The 21,488-nt window shown below is 37.7% G+C and overlaps 1 protein-coding gene across 3 annotated transcripts in view; it reads left to right on the plus strand.

Annotated features, from left to right (window-relative positions):
* Window positions 1-21,488, plus strand: part of LOC133630163 (collagen alpha-1(X) chain-like) — a 182,596-nt gene that overhangs the window by 150,729 nt on the left and 10,379 nt on the right. For 2 of the 3 annotated variants that reach the window (XM_062021560.1, XM_062021561.1), the window contains exons 14-17: window positions 2,508-2,663; window positions 2,827-2,881; window positions 14,332-14,526; window positions 21,239-21,316. In XM_062021560.1, coding sequence (XP_061877544.1) covers window positions 2,508-2,663; window positions 2,827-2,881; window positions 14,332-14,526; window positions 21,239-21,316 — 484 coding nt within the window. Of the gene's footprint in view, window positions 1-2,507; window positions 2,664-2,826; window positions 2,882-4,676; window positions 4,969-14,331; window positions 14,527-21,238; window positions 21,317-21,488 lie in introns of those variants that run through there. The other variant, XM_062021562.1, reaches the window with a different exon arrangement.

Raw genomic sequence — 21,488 nt, forward strand, 5'->3', positions numbered from 1 at the left:
TTACACAACGTGCCAATTTTACTGGTTTTGGGTTTTGTATTTATCCAGGCTAAGACTATAACTGATTCTCATTTGCAATACTGAGTTGAGTTGAGTTTGAGTTTATTTCGAACATGCAAGCATACAACATGATACATCACAATTTCTAGTTTCTCTTTTCAACATGTTCGAAAAGGAGTAGGAAGAAGCAGAGCTTATTTAATCCTACCCCTTTTCTTTACATAACAGTTGCAAACATTTTTGTTCACTTCCTGTTCACAATTTTTTCACAATAAACTCCATAAGTAATCACAATAAAAATAAATAAATAAATAATAGTAAGAATTTAATAATAATAATTGGTGAAGTAAGTCATATTTCATATGATGAGATAAATAAGATTACTTTAAGAATGAATGAATGGATGGATGAAATAAATTGAGAATGTTTGTCATGGTTCTTCTTCTTTGTACTTTGTAAACACTTTAAGTTTGAAGAGTTTCTTGAAGTGGATCATATTAGCACATTGTTTGATTGCTTTGCTTAATCCATTCCATCATTTAATTCCACATACTGATATACTGAAGGTCTTAAGTGTTGTACGTGCAAACAAATGTTTTAAATTACGTTTTTCTCTAAGATTATACTTCTCCTCTTTTTTTGAGAAGAATTGTTGTATATTCTTGGGTAGCAGGTTATAGTTTGCTTTGTGCATAATTTTAGCTGTTTGCAAATTCACTATGTCGTGGAATTTCAGTATTTTTGATTCAATAAATAAAGGGTTTGTATGTTCTCTATATCCAACATTATGTATTATTCTAACTGATCTTTTTTGTAACACCGTTAGTGAATGAAGTGTACTTTTGTAATTATTTCCCCATATTTCTACACAGTAGCTCAGATATGGTAACACTAGTGAGCAGTAGAGAATATGAAGGGATTTTTGGTACTGACCTAGTAAAGAGGCTGTATTTACATGTTAGAGATGTTGATGTGTGATGATAATCTCTCTTCGTCTCTCATTTACCAACAAAAATGAGTGCTGTAGATTGCTCCCAACAGGTCACACATGCTCTTAAAGTGCGGGCCAAATGTGTTGTAACGTAAATTAATGCTCAAGCTGGACAAACACTTTTCAAGTGTAAAACATACACAGAGAATGTCTGCCACTTGTAGATGACAGAGCAGACAGCGGAAAATAAGGAAGCCTTTGGTGGTGTTTATTTTTGTAATTATAATGAATTATTACTAGACATGCACCTGGGGATAGGCTGAATAGTAGCACTAACAACACTAATACAGCCCCATACCATCACAGATGCTGGCTTTTCAACTTTGCGCCTATAACAATCCGGATGGTTCTTTTCCTCTTTGGTCCGGAGGACACGACGTCCACAGTTTCGAAAAACAATTTGAAATGTGGACTCGTCAGACCACAGAACACTTTTCCACTTTGTATCAGTCCATCTTAGATGAGCTCAGGCCCAGCGAAGCCGACGGCGTTTCTGGGTGTTGTTGATAAACGGTTTTCGCCTTCCATAGGAGAGTTTTAACTTGCACTTACAGATGTAGCGACCAACTGTAGTTACTGACAGTGGGTTTCTGAAATGTTCCTGAGCCCATGTGGTGATATCCTTTACACACTGATGTCGCTTGTTGATGCAGTACAGCCTGAGGGATCGAAGGTCACGGGCTTAGCTGCTTACATGCAGTGATTTCTCCAGATTCTCTGAACCCTTTGATGATATTACGGACCGTAGATGGTGAAATCCCTAAATTCCTTGCAATAGCTGGTTGAGAGAGGTTTTTCTTAAACTGTTCAACAATTTGCTCACGCATTTGTTGACAAAGTGGTGACCCTCGCCACATCCTGGTTTGTGAATGACTGAGCATTTCATGGAATCTACTTTTATACCCAATCATGGCACCCACCATTTCCCAATTTGCCTGTTCACCTGTGGGATGTTCCAAATAAGTGTTTGATGAGCATTCCTTATCGTTATCAGTATTTATTGCCACCTTTCCCAACTTCTTTGTCACATGTTGCTGGCATCAAATTCTAAAGTTAATGATTATTTGCAAATAGAAAAATGTTTATCAGTTTGAACATCAAATATGTTGTCTTTGTAGCATATTCAACTGAATATGGGTTGAAAATGATTTGCAAATCATTGTATTCCGTTTATATTTACATTTAAAACAATTTCCCAACTCATGGAAACGGGGTTTGTAAAAATTCTTAAAAAGCTCTCAAATGGTGAGCGCAATAACTGTTTGCTACGCTAGCCAGAAAAGATGTTAGCATGAGCAGAACAAACTGCTTGTATCGGACGTTTGAGATGACGGCTGATGTATTCTGATACCTGTTTCCACAAGACATCGTTTCAAAGAGTCATAGTTTGATGGCTGCACAGTTTTGTGTGTCATCCATTCATGAATTTGTAATGTGATGCTGTGTTTGATTTACTCCTGCTAAACATGCCCTGGCACTTTCAAAGTAACATTTTCTCTCGTCTTCCCTCCTTCAGAAAGGATGGAAAGGCGACGAGGGTATTAGGGGGCTGGATGGCAATAAAGGAGATATGGGCCACGTGGGCCACATGGGTGCTGTCGGTCCCCGGGGAGTTTCTGGCCTGGATGGGTTGCCAGGTCAACCAGGTCAGCCTGGATATCCTGGAAAGCCAGTGAGTACATTTTCACAATTGACTGAGTAAACATTGGATTTGTTGGATATAGAAGCGTTATGTTTGGGAACGCTGAGGTTCTACTGTGAATGTCAAGGCCGGATAAAGATGGAGACTATTTTTCAACACTACAGCCTGTTTGAGGTGTGTTTGTGTGTTCCAGGGCAGGTCGCCCTCAGATGAACATCTTACCAGACTCTGCACCGATGTCCTCCGTGGTAAGTCGCTGTTTGTTTTCGATCTGCGCTTATAAAAGAATGATGGCATTTACACACATACTGTAACACTGTTGTGTAAGAAGCAAAGCTAACATTGTTTATGGTTAACCAGGGTTTTTCCTGGCTCAAATTGAGGTACAATCCTGACCATGCGCCAGAATTTTAACGCCAAAAAAATGTACAGTAATATTCTGTAAAAAACACCATAAAATGCATTGTCCTTTTTATTAATTTGATGGGTGATTTGCAGTAAAATCATAATTCCAGCAGATATTTAGGTATTTATTTTTCTTTAGACAAAACATTTTTGGAAAGTATGATAACACACTGTAATATTTGTTGCAATAATGGATACTATTAAAGGCCTACTGAAATTTTTTTAAAAATTTAAACGGGAATAGCAGATCCATTCTATGTGTCATACTTGATCATTTCGCGATATTGCCATATTTTTGCTGAAAGGATTTAGTAGAGAACATCGACGATAAAGTTCGCAACTTTTGGTCGCTGATAAAAAAGCCTTGCCTGTACCGGAAGTAGCGTGACGTCACAGGTTGAAAGGCTCCTCACATTTCCCCATTGTTTACACCAGCAGCGAGAGCGATTCGGACAATTACCCCATTAATTTGAGCCAGGATGAAAGATTCGTGGATGAGGTACGTGAGAGTGAAGGACTAGAGTGCAGTGCAGAACGCATCTTTTTTCGCTCTGACCGTAACTTAGGTACAAGCTGGCTCATTGGATTCCACACTCTCTCCTTTTTCTATTGTGGATCACGGATTTGTATTTCAAACCACCTCGGATACTATATCCTCTTGAAAATGAGAGTCGAGAACGCGAAATGGACATTCACAGTGACTTTTATCTCCACGACAATACATCGGCGAAGCTCTTTAGCTACGGAGCTAACGTCATAGCATCGTGCTTAAATGCAGATAGAAACAAAAGAAACAAGCCCCTGGCTGGAAGGATAGACAGCAGATCAACAATACTTCTATCAGGAGACACCGAACCAAACACTGGACCTGTAACCACGCGGTTAATGCTGTGCCGCCTGTCGAAGCCTAGCAATGCTGTTGCTAACGACGCCAATGAAAGCTAACTTAGCTACGGGACCTCGTCAGAGCTATGATAAAAACATTAGCGCTCCACCTACCCCAGCCCTCATCTGCTCATCAACACCCGTGCTCACCTGCGTCCCAGCGATCGACGGCGTGACGAAGGACTTCACCCGATCATCGATGCGGTCGGCGGCTAGCGTCGGATAGCGCGTCTACTATCCAACTCAAAGTCCTTCTGGTTGTGTTGCTGCAGCCGGCCGCTAATACACCGATCCCACCTACAGCTTTCTTCTTTGCAGTCTCCATTGTTCATTAAACAAATTGCAAAAGATTCACCAACACAGATGTCCAGAATACTGTGGAATTGTGCGATGAAAACAGAACTGTTTGTATTGGGATACAATGGTGTCCGAATACTTCCGTTTCAACCATCGACGTCACGCGCAAACGTCATCATACATAGACGTTTTCAACCGGAAGTTTCGCGGAAAATTTAAAATTGCACTTTATAAGTTAACCCGGCCGTATTGGCATGTGTTGCAATGTTAAGATTTCATCATTGATATATAAACTATCAGACTGCGTGGTCTGTAGTAGTGGGTTTCAGTAGGCCTTTAAAGTTTAAAAGGCATGCAATTTCAAGCAGTACATATATTTTTTCTGTCGAAATGAAAAAAATCCATTACATTTAGTGAGAAAATATTAAGTACTTTATTGACACATATCATTTCCAGGTGTTTGCGGGCCGGATACATTTATTTCTTGGGCTAGATCTAACCCCCGGGCCTTGAGTTTGACACCTGTGGCCTAAGCGCTTGCATAAGAGAATGATGGACTCATAGCTTGTGTGGTTGGGCCACTTTTGCTTGAGACACTCCTAGATGATTTTGAAGCAGCCTTCAAGCGCTGTGTGGACAAAAATGTTCGCATGTTGTCGCCACCATGAATTATTACATTTTAACTGCCTTTTACCTTCATTTCTCTGCTCTATTTCACCTGGACTTTTGACTTTCTTCCTCGCGAGATCGCAGCGCTAAAAAACACAATCGTTATTCTGACACGGAGGAAACTTCTTTTTTAAATAAACATGACATGCTTGTAATGCTTTCTTGGGGTAACTCCTTTTAGTTGTCCTTGTACCAGTCAATCTGTACCGTCATGAAATTCTACCTGATCCTATGCAAATTTCTACAAACTTCTAATAAATTCTTCAATCAATCGATCTATTATAATTAGTCAGAAAAGGTTGGAAACGAAGCTAACACTACGAGCTGTGTTCACTTACCAGAGACAAAATGTTCCGTCCAGTTCGAACGTTAAATATCTTGTCTTTGCAGTCTATTCAATTGAATATAAGTTGAAAAGGATTTGCAAATCATTGCATTCTGTTTTTATTTACCATTTACACAACTTCACTGGTTTTGGGGTTTGTACATACAAAACTTTATTCAAAATAAAGTCAATAATGCATAATAAGTCAACATAATCAAAAACTACTATTGGGTAGTATTTAAATAATTCGTTTTTTGCCCCTAAAAGTCCTCCTGTGACTTATTAATATGTTGAATAACATTTCTTTCGCTGAGTTTGTCTCATATTTAATTGATTTTTTTTTTTTATGAAAAAGACTATAATAAGATCCGTTGCCACCAGTACTGATCTATTGCGGGTGCACAATAGGCTACGGTTGAGTAATAGCTGATAAGAGTAATGGGAATAAACTTTATTGTAGGCATTTTGGAAGAAATAATGACGCCTTTTGTTACCAAGCGGCCGCTGCAATGGAAGTCAAACAGCAGAAACAATCAGCGGTAATGAAAGGGCAGACAAGGCGGTGAGGAAACCTGAGGAGCGGACAGCTGTACTATTGATCTTGATTGGTTATGCGGAAAATGCCCGAAACCCATGAGCGGCATGGATAATTTCATGACATGCTGCCTTTCTGAAGAAAAAGCACCTGTTGTTTGTCCTCAGCAACATATGTGGTTGCCATGGCGATGAAGAGTGTCGAATGGCATTTCAGCATTTTGTTCCATAGGAACTGGCTCTGCTCGTGAAGTCAACAATGAATAGGGCGTTGCAAGGTACACGCCATATATACGATACAAATTTCACAAACGATAGAGCGTTTAATACTATCGTCATATCGTGATAATGCATACTGATGACGTATAAACTTGTCAGCATGCGTCTCCTCAACCCAATGTAGCATCCTCGCTTCCGGCTAATGTTAACAATAACATTAAACATAATGCAGAACGCTAAAGCTAACACCTCCCAACAGAGTGCGTATCCTAATTTTGCAATTCAAATATGATGATAGATGATCTACGTGAACAGTCAGTATGCTAGCACAATGGTTAAGTTAGTACTAATTACTGAACGTTTTATAGGGTGACTACATCATACAATATTTGCATATACAAAACCCAAAACCAGTGAAGTTGGCACGTTGTGTAAATCGTAAATAAAAACATAATTCAATGATTTGCCAATCCTTTTCAACCTATATTCAATTGAATAAACTGCAAAGACAAGATACTTAATGTTCGAACTGGAAAATGTTGTTATTTTTTGCAAATATTTTAAAAAAGCTGGCACACATGGCAAAAAAGACTGAGAAAATTGAGGAATGCTCATCAAACACTTATTTGGAACATCTCACAGGTGAACAGCTTAATTGGGAACAGGTGGGTGCCATGATTGGGTATAAAAGCAGCTTCCATGAAATGCTCAGTCATTCACAAACACGGATGGGGCGAGGGTCACCGCTTTGTGAACAAATGCGTGAGCAAATTGTCGAACAGTTTAAGAAGAACATTTCTCAACCAGCTATTGCAAGGAATTTAGGGATTTCACCATCTGCGGTCCGTAATATCATCAAAAAGTTCAGAAAATCTGGAGAAATCACTGCACGTAACATTGAATGCCCGTGACCTTCGATCTCTCAGGGGGTACTGCATAAAAAAGCGACATCAGTGTGTAAAGGATATCACTACATGGACTCAGGAACACTTCAGAAAACCACTGTTAGTAACTACAGTTTGTTGCTACATCTGTAAGTGCAAGTTAAAACTCTACTATGCAAAGCCAAAGCTATTTATCAACAACACCCAGAAACGCCGCCGGCTTCGCTGGGCTCGAGCTCATCTAAGATAGACTGATGCAATGTGGAAAAGTGTTCTGTGGCCTGACGTGTCCACATTTCAAATTGTTTTTGGAAACTGTCCATGAAACTAGAACAACTTAAGCTGTACATAAAGCAAGAATTGGAAAGAGTTCCACCTGAAAAGCTTCAAAAATTGGTCTCCTCAGTTCCCAAACGTTTACGTGGTAAAAATGCCCCTGTTACAACTTTTTTGCAATTTGTTTCTGCCATTAAATTCTAAGTTAATGATTATTTGCAAAACATGTTGCAGGCATCAAATTCCAAATGAGCTAGTATTTGCAAAAAATTACAAAGTTTTCCAGTTTGAACATTAAATATATTGTCTTTGCAGTCTATTCAATTGAATATAGGTTGAATAGGATTTGCAAATCATTGTATTCTTTTTTTATTTACGATTTACACAACGTGCCAACTTCACTGGTTTTGGGTTTTGTGTGTGTGTGTATATATATATATATATATATATATATATATATATATATATATATATATATATATATCCATCCATCCATTTTCTACCGCTTATTCCCTTCGGAGTCGCGGGGGGCGCTGGAGCCTATCTCAGCTACAATTGGGCGGAAGGCAGTGTACACCCTGGACAAGTCGCCACCTCATTGCCACCTGATATATATATATTTAATTTTTTATTTATTTATTTTTATTTATTTATTTATTTATTTATTTTATTTTATTAATTGTTTTTATTTATTTATTTCCCCACAATTCCTGGTTTTCCAAAGCCCTATTTCCACCCTTTTTTCTCACGACTACTCCTCCCACATTTTTCAAGGCACTTCAACCGTTTTACCGTCAAAACGTTCCTCTTAATCAGGATATAAATCAAAGTTGTTTTTTGAACTGCAAAAATTCCCAGTTTTCCCGAAATTCCAGGAATTCCGTAATACCATTTCTCAATTCAACATGTTACTACTTCAACATTTCTCGACCTATTTGAAAAATCTCAACACCAACCATTTCAACTCATTCAGACCATTCAAGTTGTTTACCATTTTCAAAAAAATACCCCCTTTTCCCGAAATTCCCACCTTTTTTGGGAAATTCCCATTGAAATCAATGGGACATTCTTAAAAGTTCCACAACTCCCACATTTTTCATCTGATTGAAACGGTTCAAACTTCAAAATATTCAGCCTGTTCAGGAATTGTGTGCTCGACTTCAACAATTGTAAACAAATTCCAGGATTTCAGTTCAACTTCAGCATTGTAGCATTCACATGCAATTCCTTCAGGAATTGCCTCATCTAGTTTGGATTGTTTCCCTGGCTTGGAGACTCTCCCGAAGGACAGTGCAGTGAAGACACAACAAACCCCTTTTCTGTCTCTCATTGACACACACTTGTTGTTGTTGACTTCGGACTGACTGGCGGTTGCGAGAGCACCAAGGTCGCGGAAGAGAGACAAGCTGCAGGCTCGCACACACATATGCATCCACGGAAAATACACGCCATACACACACAGACTTACCCTACACCCCAACCCACACCTTCGACGTTTCACCCCACGTGGTATGACGGACAAAGCTTTTGCTGTGGAGTATTTTTCTCACTCCAATCTGAGTCCCTTCAGGAGCCAAGTCTGAGATTGAATCTTTTTGACTCATCCTCCCCCAGCGTCTACCTTTTTCCTACCTTTTACAGGAAGCCGTGTGGTGACCCATCAGCATTCTTGTTCTGTACTCCTGTACAATGTGTGTCTAATCTTGAACGGGTTTGTGCTGAAAGCCAAATGTCCTTGTACTTGTGCAATGACAATAAAGATCCATCCAAATAGTACAGGCCAAAAGTTTGGACACACCTTCTCATCCAATGTGTTTTCTTTGTTTTCAAGACTATTTACATTGTAGATTGTCACTGACGGCATCAAAACTATGAATGAACACATGTGGAGTTATGTACTTAACAAAAAAAGGTGAAATAACTGAAAACATGTTTTATATTCTAGTTTCTTCAAAATAGCCACCCTTTGCTCTGATTACTGCTTTGCACACTCTAATAAATAAATGATAAATGGGTTATACTTGTATAGCGCTTTCTTTTCTACCTTCAAGGTACTCTTGGCATTCTCTCGATGAGCTTCAAACAGACCTGTGAAGTGGAAACCATTTCAGGTGACTACCTCTTGAAGCTCATCGAGAGAATGCCAAGAGTGTATATATATATATATATATATATATATATATATATATATATATATATATATATATATATATATATATATATATATATATATATACATATATATATGTATATATGTATGTATGTATGTATGTGTATGTATGTGTATGTATGTATGTATGTATATATATATATATATATGTATTCACCTGTACACTTGGGTAATCAATAGTAGACATTAAAAAAATAAAAAAATTACAATGTAAATAGTATATATATATATATATATATATATATATATATATATATATATATATATATATATATATATATATATATATATATATATATACACTACCGTTCAAAAGTTTGGGGTCACATTGAAATGTCCTTATTTTTGAAGGAAAAGCAATGTACTTTTCAATGAAGATAACTTTAAACTAGTCTTAACTTTAAAGAAATACACTCTATACATTGTTAATGTGGTAAATGACTATTCTAGCTGCAAATGTCTGGTTTTTGGTGCAATATCTACATAGGTGTATAGAGGCCCATTTCCAGCAACTATCACTCCAGTGTTCTAATGGTACAATGTGTTTGCTCATTGGCTCAGAAGGCTAATTGATGATTAGAAAACCCTTGTGCAATCATGTTCACACATCTGAAAACAGTTTAGCTCGTTACAGAAGCTACAAAACTGACCTTCCTTTGAGCAGATTGAGTTTCTGGAGCATCACATTTGTGGGGTCAATTAAACGCTCAAAATGGCCAGAAAAAGAGAACTTTCATCTGAAACTCGACAGTCTATTCTTCTTCTTAGAAATGAAGGCTATTCCACAAAATTGTTTGGGTGACCCCAAATTTTTGAACGCTAGTGTATACTATTTACATTGTAATTTTTTAAAAATTACAATGTAGATAGTATATATATATATATATATATATATATATATATATATATATATATATATATATATATATATATATATATATATATATATATATATATACATATATATATTTATATATACTATTTACATTGTAATTTTTTATTTTTTTTTAATGTCTACTATTGATTACCCAAGTGTACAGGTGAATACATATACATATATATATATATATATATATATATATATATATATATATATATATATATATATATATATATATATATATATATATATATATATATATATATATATATATATATATATATTGGACACACCTTCTCATTTCAATGTGTTTTCTTTATTTTCATGACTATTTACATTGTAGATTGTCACTGAAGGCATCACAACTATGAATTAACACATGTGGAGTTATGTACTTTACAAAAAAAAGGTGAAATAACTGAAAACATGTTTTATATTCTCGTTTCTTCGGAGAAAAAACACCCTTTGCTCTGATTACTGCTTTGCACACTCTTGGCATTCTCTCGACGAGCTTCAAGAGGTAGTCACTTGAAATGGTTTTCACTTCACAGGTGTGCCTTATCAGGGTTGATTAGTGGAATTTCTTGCTTTATCAATGGGGTTGTGAATGAGAAGGTGTGTCGAAACTTTTGGCCTGTACTGTATTTCACCAGGAAGGAAGTGTTACAAAACAACGGGAGAGCGCCTCCAGGCGTTGTCGCCATAGCTCTTACAAGTCAAAGGGTGGGCTGCTCACTTCCACACATCGCCTTTCACGACGGTGGCAATGAACACTGCCAGGGCTTGGGGAGGTGATTGAGAAAATGCAATCCGGTATGTATGGGGGACTAACAACGCAATGTGTGAGTAATAATAAGCACTAACATTAACAATATTTAAGCCAAAATGCCATATAGCACTTGTGTCTGGCCCGCGACATCATTTTATCTGGCCCGCAAACACCTGGAAATGATATGTGTCAAAGTACTTAATATTTTATCACTAAATGTAATTGATTTTTTTCAATTAGACAAAAAATATGTGTAGTGCTTGAAATTGCATACCTTTTCAACTTTAATAGTATACATTATTGCAACAAATATTACAGTACATTATCATACTTTCCAAACATGTTTTTGTCTAAATACAAATCAATAAATATACTTAAGTTTACAGCAAACTACCCATCAAATTAATAAAAAAGACCACACATTTTACGTTGTTCTTTACAGCATATTACTGTAAATAAAATAAAAAAACGACTACTGTTTTTTGCGTTAAAATTCTGTTGACTGAGCTGCCAGTTTTTGACTGTAAAATCTACGGTTGTTGTTTTTAACTGTGAGTTACTGTAAATGGAAAGACGGTACATTTGTTTTTACGGTAGAAAAACTGGCTGCTAAGTTGCCAGAATAAAAAAATAAGTTGTACTGTTTTTCCATTGACAATATAATGTTGTAAAAATCAATAACTCAAAACATGTTTTATATTCTAGTTTCTTCAAAATAGCCACCCTTTGCTCTGATAACATTTTTGCACACTCTTGGCATTCTCTTGATGAGCTTTAAGAGGTAGTCAACTGAAATGGTTTTCACTTCACAGGTGTGCTTGAAGAGAGAATGCCAAGAGTGTGCAAAGCAGTAATCAGAGGAAAGGGTAGCTATTTTGAAGAAACTAGTAAAAAAAACAATTTTTAGTTATTTCACCTTTTTCGGTTAAGTACATAACTCCACATGTGTTCATTCATAGTTTTGATGCCTTCAGTGACAATCTACAATGTAAATAGTCATGAAAATAAAGAAAATGCATTAAATGAGAAGAAGGTGTGTCCAAAATTTTGGCCTGTACTGTATATCCACCCCTTCAGGGTCTAAATGGGTACAATTCGGACCTTGTGGATATTTTTAAAAAACGGGTGAGGGTAGGCAAAATATACGACAAAGAACTTTCTAACTCTACTGTGAGCAAGTCTTTAAGTAATTTAGGTCCTAAGTAGGGTTGTACGGTATACCGGTATTAGTATAGTACGTGATACTAATGAATCATATTTGGTACTATACCGCCTCTGAAAAGTACAGAGGAATAGCTAAACATGCTTCACTACACACTGTAGCACACCGGCGTCAAAATGTAAACAAACGTCATTGGTGGCTCTACACTTAAAGGCCTACTGAAATGAATTTTTTTTATTTAAACGGGGATAGCAGATCCATTCTATGTGTCATATGTGATCATTTCGCGATATTGCCATATTTTTGCTGAAAAGATTTAGTATAGAACAACGACGATAAAGTTCGCAACTTTTGGTCTCTGATTAAAAAAAGCCTTGCCTGTACCGGAAGTAGCGTGACGACACCGGAGGAAGGACTGCTCACATTTTCCCATTGTTTACACCAGCAGCGAGAGAACGACGATTACCCCATTAATTTGAGCGAGGATGAAAGATTCGTGGATGAGGAACGTGAAAGTGAAGGACTAGCGTGCAGTGCAGAATGTATCTTTTTTCGCTCTGACCGTAACTTAGGTACATGGGTTTATTGGATTCCACACTCTCTCCTTTTTCTATTGTGGATCACGGATTTGTATTTTAAACCACCTCGGATACTATATCCTCTTGAAAATGAAATGAACATTCACAGTGACTTTTATCTCCACGACAATACATCGGCGAAGCTCTTTAGCTACTGAGCTAACGTGATAGCATCGTGCTTTACTGCTAATAGAAACAAAACAAATAAGTCCCTGACTGGAAGGATAGACAGAAGATCAACAATACTACCAAACTCTGGACCTGTAACCACACGGTTAATGCTTTCCAGCTTGGCGAAGCCTAGCAATGCTGTTGCTAACAACGCCATTGAAGCTAACTTAGCTACGGAACCTCGACAGAGCTATGCTAAAAACATTAGCTCTGCACCTACGCCAGCTCTCATCTGCTCATCACGACTCGTGCTCACCTGCGTTCCAGCGATCAACGGTACGACGAAGGACTTCACCCGATCACCGATGCGGTCGGCGGTCGGCGGCCCGGAGACGGAGGAAGTCAAGGTGAGGTCATTCAGCTAGCGCGTCTGTTATCCTCAAAGTCCTCCTGGTTGTGTTGCTGTAGTCTGCCCCTAATACACCGATCCCACCTACAACTTTCTTCTTTGCCGTCTCCATTGTTCATTAAACAAATTGCAAAAGATTCACCAACACAGATGTCCAGAATACTGTGGAATTTTGAGATGAAAACAGAGCTTTTTGTATTGGATTCAATGGGCTCCGAATACTTCCGCGTCACTCGCAAACGTCATCTTATCGAAAAACGTTTTCAGCCGGAAGTTTGCCGGGAAATTTAAAATTGCATTTTATAAGTTAACCCGGCCGTATTGGCATGTGTTGCAATGTTAAGATTTCATCATTGATATATAAACTATCAGACTGCGTGGTCGGTAGTAGTGGGTTTCAGTAGGCCTTTAACATCCACTGTAATGATACCAAGTACAGTAGCGTATTTAGTCGATACTACTATGATTACGTCGATATTTTTTGGCATCACAACATCTTCTTTAGTTTTTTTTTTATGGATATAATGTTTATTAACTCAGGAAATATGTCCCTGACATGACCAATGTCGTTACAAGATGTATGATCTTGTAACGACTTGGTATCGGATTGGTACCCAAATTTTGTGGTATCATCCAAAACTAATGTAAAGTATCAAACAACAGAAAAATAAGTGATTATTACATTTTAACAGAAGTTATGTTAAAAGAGAAAGTAAGCAGATATTAACAGTAAATGAACAAGTAGATTAATAATTAATTTTCTACCACTTGTCCTTAATAATGTTGACAAATTAATAGAATGATAAATGGCACAATATGTTACTGCATAAGTCAGCAGCTAAATTAGGAGCCTTTGTTTGCTTACTTACTAATAAAAGACAAGTTGTCTTGTATGTTCACTATTTTATTTAAGAACAAACTTGCAATAAGAAACATATGTTTAATGTACCCTAAGATTTTTGGTTAAAATAAAGCCAATAATGCCATTTTTTGTGGTGCCCTTTATTTAGAAAAGTACCGAAAAGTATCGAAATATTTTTGGTACCGGCACCAAAATATTGGTATCGGGACAACACTAGTTCTAAGCTAATATTTCAATCAATGATGCTTGACTCTGCCCTCCAGTTCAACTCCCTGCACTGCTCCGGTCCATGGACTCTTCAGCCAGGTGTGAACCGTGCCAAAATGGGAAAGGACTCCCTGGTGTGCCAGGAGCACCGGGGCCTAAAGGCTCCTTGGGAATTCCAGGTCACCCCGGCAGGACTGGCACTCCAGGATACCCAGGAACTCCTGGACAGCGAGGTTCTCCGGGCCTCAAAGGTAATGCGAGTCCTTCAGGCTCCGACGCGTGAAAAAGATGAATCAGAGCGCAGGTCAATGCGAGCAGACACCGGTCAGCTCGGCTTTACTGGAAACGCGGCAAAGATGTTCGCTCGTTTCCCCGCTGATGAATGCAATAACAATAAATGACAACATCTCTTCATGGAAACAAGAGCGCGGGCAAATTTACAGCAGCTCTCAGCTGCGATTAAAATCAAAAGAGTGCCAACAGCTAACAAATTGGACGTGTTGATGCTCAGTGCGCCCCGTAAAACAAGCTTATTAACCAAGTGAACACCAGTAAAAGTCAGCGGAGCGAAATAAAATAAATACTGCGTGCAAAAGCAACTTAATGAGCGGCCTGTGATTTATCAGCCCTTCCAGTGGCTAATCAGCCGTGAAAGATGCCAAACTTCAACGTCTCACTGCTGAACGTGATGCACCTAGTTAGTCCGAGGCGAGAGCGCCGATAAAAAACTGTCATAAAATAGGACGTTAATAACAAAAAGGAGCTTAATTAGCAGCAGTGATATGTGGTCAGGTGCATGGATGGTGAGGCACGGACTTATTTTCAACTTGAACATCTTGTGCTTGATACAGGATACATATATATTTATATATATTTATTTATTTTATATATATATAAATATATTTATTTATTTTATATATATATATATATATATATATATATATATATATATGTATATTTATTTATTTATTTATTTATTTATTTATTTATTTATTTATATATACCTTATTGCTTTTTTATCCTGCACTACCATGAGCTTATGTAACGAAATTTCGTTCTTATTTGTGCTGTAAAGTTCACATTTGAATGACAATAAAAAGGAAGTCTAAGTCTAAGGTTCATGATTAAGACGATAACTGGAGAAATATGAATACAATTCAATTTATGTACAAACGTTTTCAAACAAACGTTTGTTCATGTAAAAGTCTAAATGTTCTATTCTTCTCTCGGAAGCTATGTTAATTCATTTTTGTAACGATAATATTTATGTAATAGTAATAGTTGCCATTGGTTTGTCATGTGGTGAGTTAAATAAATTACCGTATTTTCCGGGCTATAAGACGCACTTAAAATCCTTTTTTTCCCTCAAAACTCATGTACGGAATAATTCTGGTTGTGCTTGCCGACCTCGAAGCAATTTTATTTGGTACGTGGTGTAATGATAAGTGTGACCAGCAGATGGCAGTCACACTTAAGAGATACGTGTAGACTGCAATATGAATCAAGTTAAAAAACACAAACATTTTATATGTTCCATTGAAAATATAGAACATTATACACGGCGCTCAAAATCTGTCAAAATGTTTTTAGTAGGACTTTGGTAAGCTATGAAGCCGCACCGCTTGATGGATTGTACTGTGCTTCAACATACGAGTATTAATATGGTGTGTGTATAAGGTAACACGCATTATCTGGCGTTTTGTTTCGCAATATTATGCAAAAGTAACTTTTATTACCTTCTGGTACCTGCTGATCTGTATTTGCGATCTGCATTAATCCTGAAAAATTGCACGCGTCCGCCTTTGCAGTCCGTGGCGAAGCCGTAGTTGATAAGCTTGTACTTTTTCTCTGTCTTCTTGTTATGGGACATTCATCCTCCACTGTTGCCATTTCTAATATAAAGTAGTGTAAAGTTCTTACTTACTCGCCATGAAAGCGCTAAAACATACCGGTGTAGTGAGTTTAGTTTATTCACCTAAGGAACTTTAGTTATTAGAGAGTTCTGGTCGGACAGTTTTTCACGGGACACATTTGTTGTTATATATGAAAAATAGACCATTCCTCGGCAGTGCGCCCTATGGTCCGGAAAATACGGTAAGGGAACCCTTTACACTTCTTAGTCCCTCCAGGATTTTGCTGGTTTTTTTAGTGATTGTTGTGTATGGAATTATTATTATAGCAAAATTTATTTGCAAACGTGTATCTCAATCTGTGTGTGTGTAATCCTATTCACGTGTGCTTGTAATAGTGTGTGTGTCTGTATATAAATCTGTGTGTGTGTAAACAGAGCCCCGTGTGAGCTTGAAGTTGGCTGTCTGTATTTTGTTGTGTCTGTATTAGGGTTATCCCGGTACTAAAATGTATTTTGAAACTTTTCGATACTTTGATAATTTTCTAAATAAAGGGGACCACAAAAATGGCATTATTGGCTTTATTTTAACACAAAATTGTACGGTACATTAAACATATGATTCTTATTGCAATCGAAGAACAATTTTGTCCTTAAATAAAATAGTGAACATACTTGTCTTTTAGTAGTAAGTAAACAAACAAAGGTTCCTAATTAGTCTGCTGACGTATGCAGTAACATATTGTGTCATTTATCATTCTATTATTTTGTCAAAATTATGAGGGACAAACTGTAAAAATTGAATATTAATCCACTTGTTCAATTACTGTTGCCATTTGGTTATTTTCTCTTTTAACATGTTCTATCTACACTTCTGTTAAAATGTAATAATCACTTATTCTTCTGTTGTTTGATACTTTACATTAGTTTTGGATGATAACACACATTTAGGTATCGATCCGATACCAAGTCGTTACAGGATCATACATTGGTCATATTCAAAGTCCTCATGTGTCCAGGGACATATTTCCTGAGTTCATAAACATTATATGAATTAAAAAAAAAGGAAAAAAGATTTTGTGAAGATAAAAAATATGGATGTAATCACAGTATTATCGACTAGCTATGCTATTGTACTTGGTATCATTACTTTGTTTACATTCAGGCGCGCTAGCTTTTGTTAGCGGTGATGCCGGTGAGCTATCGTATCCTCCTACGGTGTGTAGTGAAGCATGTTTAGCTATTCCTCGTCCTGCAGGGATGATACTTGTAAGTATGTATTTGTCGCCGTGGAGGCGAGCATTAGTGATTTAGAAGTAGCTAAAACACTGCTGACTGCGGATGGATTTTAGCTGCTAGCTAGCTAGCCATCTCTTAAAGCACCTCTTCCTGAGGGCGTTTCAGTGTTATAACTTCACTTTTATTTTTAGCTTATAGGCGAAAATGCGTCCGTTCTCCCTTTTCTGTCTACACACTGTGTCTGCTTGTAAGTACTCCGTGATTGTGCGCTGCCGAACATGCTGCTCTGCTCGTAAACCCGTCATGATGTGACGGCGCGGCGTCATGCCCGTTAAAAAAATGTCTAAATAAATTAATTGGAAACCGGTACTTTATAAACAGAGTATAGTACCGTTTTTGATTCATTAGTGCCGTGATACTATACCAGTATCGGTATAGTATCGGGGGGGCTGGGCTCTCCCTTAGAGATGACTGTGAGACCCGCGGTCTTCCTCCCCAGGGATGTGTCTGGGTGTCTTTATTGTCATTGCCTCGGGTTAGTTTTACAGATCTTGTTGCTGGGGTTGGGATAGCATTTGAAGGGTAACCGCCTATTCTTAATCACTAATCCTTGTCTCCATGGCGACAAATAAAGTGAGTTTTTTACAAGTATCATCCCTGCAGGACGAGGAATAGCTCAACATGCTTCACTACACACCCTAGGAGAATACGATAGCTAGCTGGCGTCACTATGTAAACAAACGGCATGGGTGGATCTACACCTGACATCCACTGTAATGATACCAAGTACAAGAGCGTATGTTGTCGATACTACTATGATTACATCTATATTTGTTATCGTCACAAAATCTTGTTTTTTTTTAATTCATAGTATATTCATAAAGTCAGGAAATATGTCCCTGCACACATGAGGACTTTGAATATGACCAATGTATGATCCTGTAACTACTTGGTATCGGATCAATACTTAAATTTGTGGTATCATCCAAAACTAATGTCAAGCATCCAAACAACAGAAGAATAAGTGATTATTACATTTTAACAGAAGTGTAGATAGAGCATGTTGAAACAGAAAATAAGCAGATATTAACAGTAAATGAACAAGTAGATTAATAATACATTTTTACAGCTTGTTCTTTACAATTTTGACAAAATAATAGAATGATAAATGACACAATATGTTACTGCATACATTAGCAGACAAATTAGGAGCCTTTGTTTGCTTACTTCTTAATAAAAGACAAGTTGTCTAGTATGTTCACTATTTTATTTAAGAACCAAATTGTTCTTCGATTGCAATAAGAAACATATGTTTAATGTACCCTAAGATTTTTTGTTAAAATACAGCCATTTTTTTGTGGTCCCCTTTATATAGAAAAGTATTGAAAATGATCGAAATACATTTTGGTACCGAAAACATTGGTATCGAAACAACCCTAGTCGGAACACACTGGAAGTCGGAAGTGCGCTGCTATGGAAACTGAAATATATGCGCCGAAGAATTAGTTCCGGCAATGATTAAAATGATCAAAATACGGTAAATAATATACATATTACACATTGTTATGAATGTGTCTGTTACCACATTATATATAGACTTGCATTGTGTATACAAAACGTTAATGTCAGGTTTTCAAGTTGTTTTAGAGGGCTTTGAATGCTACAACTGTGACTCTAGCAAGCGTTTTTATCATCTTTAAAATCCCCCAAAAAAGACAAGTGTATTCTTGTCTCTAATTGTCATGTCTGTGTGATCATGTTTTGTTTTAGTCATGTTCGGTTTTGGTTTTGGACTTTTTGTGCACTTTTGTTTGTCACCATAGGAACCATTAGTTTCACCTGGTTCACATCGTCATGTCACGCACCTGTTTCACGTTTTGAGTCACGCACCTGTTTTCACTAATCATGTCACTATTATTTAAACCGATTGTTGCCAGGAAGTCTCGCTGGCGACATCTGTCAAGACTTGGTCTATGGCAGGGGTGGGCAATTAATTTTTACCGGGGGCCGCATGAGCAACCCGAGCACTGCTGGAGGGCCACATCGACAATATTTCAATTCAATTTTGCTCAATATTTTTTTTGATATATACCGTAAGATAAATAGTAATAATAATAATACTTCAACGTAGTGTGTGTAACAGCATTCCATGACTAATATAAATACATTAACATTAATAATAAATGACAGTAAAATAAGCACACGTATGACTGAGGAGTCATAGTGTAGCTTTGTGTGGTGTTTGAGTTGTCCGACTTTTTGTGTGGCCATAAACGCACCAGTGGTTTAGTGGTATGCGTGTTGGTGACAGATGACAAGTTGGTTTTGGCCTGGTTTGTACGGCAGAAAATGACTAGTTTTTCGAGATAGAAGTGTTTTACTCATGTTTTTGGTGTGGTTATGTCCGAATATAAGCAGTTTTGCTCAATAAAGTGATCGATATAATTCCTGTCCTCGAAGCATCTCGATAGACGTTACAATAATTGAACGGTGTTCAATTGAACGGTGTTGACGAACACCGTTAGGGCCGCTTGTTGTCACTGTCACTCAAAGTTGCATTGCAAAATTACACAGAATAAATGTGTTTATTTTGTTTAGAATTCAGATGGGATTTGATTTGCTGCGCGGCATATATTTGCTGTGCGCAGCGGACGCTTGAGCAGTGCGCAATTGCGCAGGTGCGCACCTTAGAGGGAACGTTGCTTGGCAGTCCATGTCTTGTTGAAAACACGCCATTCGTCATCAACTTTTCTCTTTTTAGCGTCTCGGGTGTAAACCGTGCATCACTTGTCGCTGCATGTGCACCTTCACTCGCAGGTCACACACGGACATACGCCCATAAATAATACTTGTCAAAATAAAAGCAGCACAGTTGTATTGCGCGCACGACATAGATGTTTTTTCAACTTTATTTTGTAATTTGTGATTGCCGCTGTTCACATTCACTCACAATCACGCACACGCATACGTCCACACGGAAGTAATACAAATAACGATTTTCAAAACAAAAGCAGCACCGTTGTATTGCACACTCGACATAGATACTTTTGAAAATGTATTTTGTAATTTATAATTGGCCTCACGCTGGCCGGACAGGGACGCACAAAGGGCCGGATGCGGCCCGTGGGCCGCAGAATGCCCAGGTCTGGTCAATGGCGTGGTTTGTTCTCCCGAGGTGAAAATTATTTGGACCGGACGTGGCTTGGAAGTGGGTACATGATTTAATATAATGACAATAAAAAGGAATAAACAAACAGCGCGCACAAGGGCGGGAGTACAAAACTTGGCTATAAACACAAAACTTGCACAAAGGCAGAAACTATGAACAATGAAACAAAAACACTATCTGTGGCATTAATAAACAAAAACTTACTTGGCATGGAAGCTATGAAACAAGCAGTGTGAACTGAGCATGAAACAGAGTGGCAGGAGTGTGATGTCACCAGCGAGACTTCCTGGCAACAATCGGTTTAAATAATAGTGACATGATTAGTGAAAACAGGTGCGTGACTCAAAACGTGAAACAGGTGCGTGACATGACGATGTGAACCAGGTGAAACTAATGGTTGCTATGGTGACAAACAAAAGTGCACAAAAAGTCCAAAACCAAAACCGAACATGACTAAAACAAAACATGATCACACAGACATGACACTCATAATGATTGTGAACGATAGGCAAAATTCCAACAAAAGTGCAGTTCCCCTTTAAATATCCAATTATCTTTTTGACCCCACCTCTAAGAAAGATGTGTCTTGTAAACATATCAGACATTTATATTCATAATGAATATTTAAAAATGATCTGGCCTGACGAAAACAATGTTTATGTTTGTACTGTAGTGAACTATTTTAAGCAGGTATGATTGTTCCCAGGTGACGTCGGGCTGAGAGGGATCAAAGGCAGCAAAGGAGAAGGTCATCAGGGACGTCCGGGACCACCCGGACCGCCAGGTATGCAAAAACACCTTCAGCATCATTGTGCATATATATTCTCATCAAGGCATTCTGCAGAGGTAAACTAGTTCAGCATTTGTTTGGAATCTCAGCTATTACCAGTACATGAGTGCACTTGAAATGGAAATGTGATTATGTGAGTACGTACACAACAGTACAGCTATGTGTT

Source organism: Entelurus aequoreus, linkage group LG15 (genome assembly GCF_033978785.1).
Source record: "Entelurus aequoreus isolate RoL-2023_Sb linkage group LG15, RoL_Eaeq_v1.1, whole genome shotgun sequence".
Lineage (NCBI taxonomy): Eukaryota > Metazoa > Chordata > Actinopteri > Syngnathiformes > Syngnathidae > Entelurus > Entelurus aequoreus.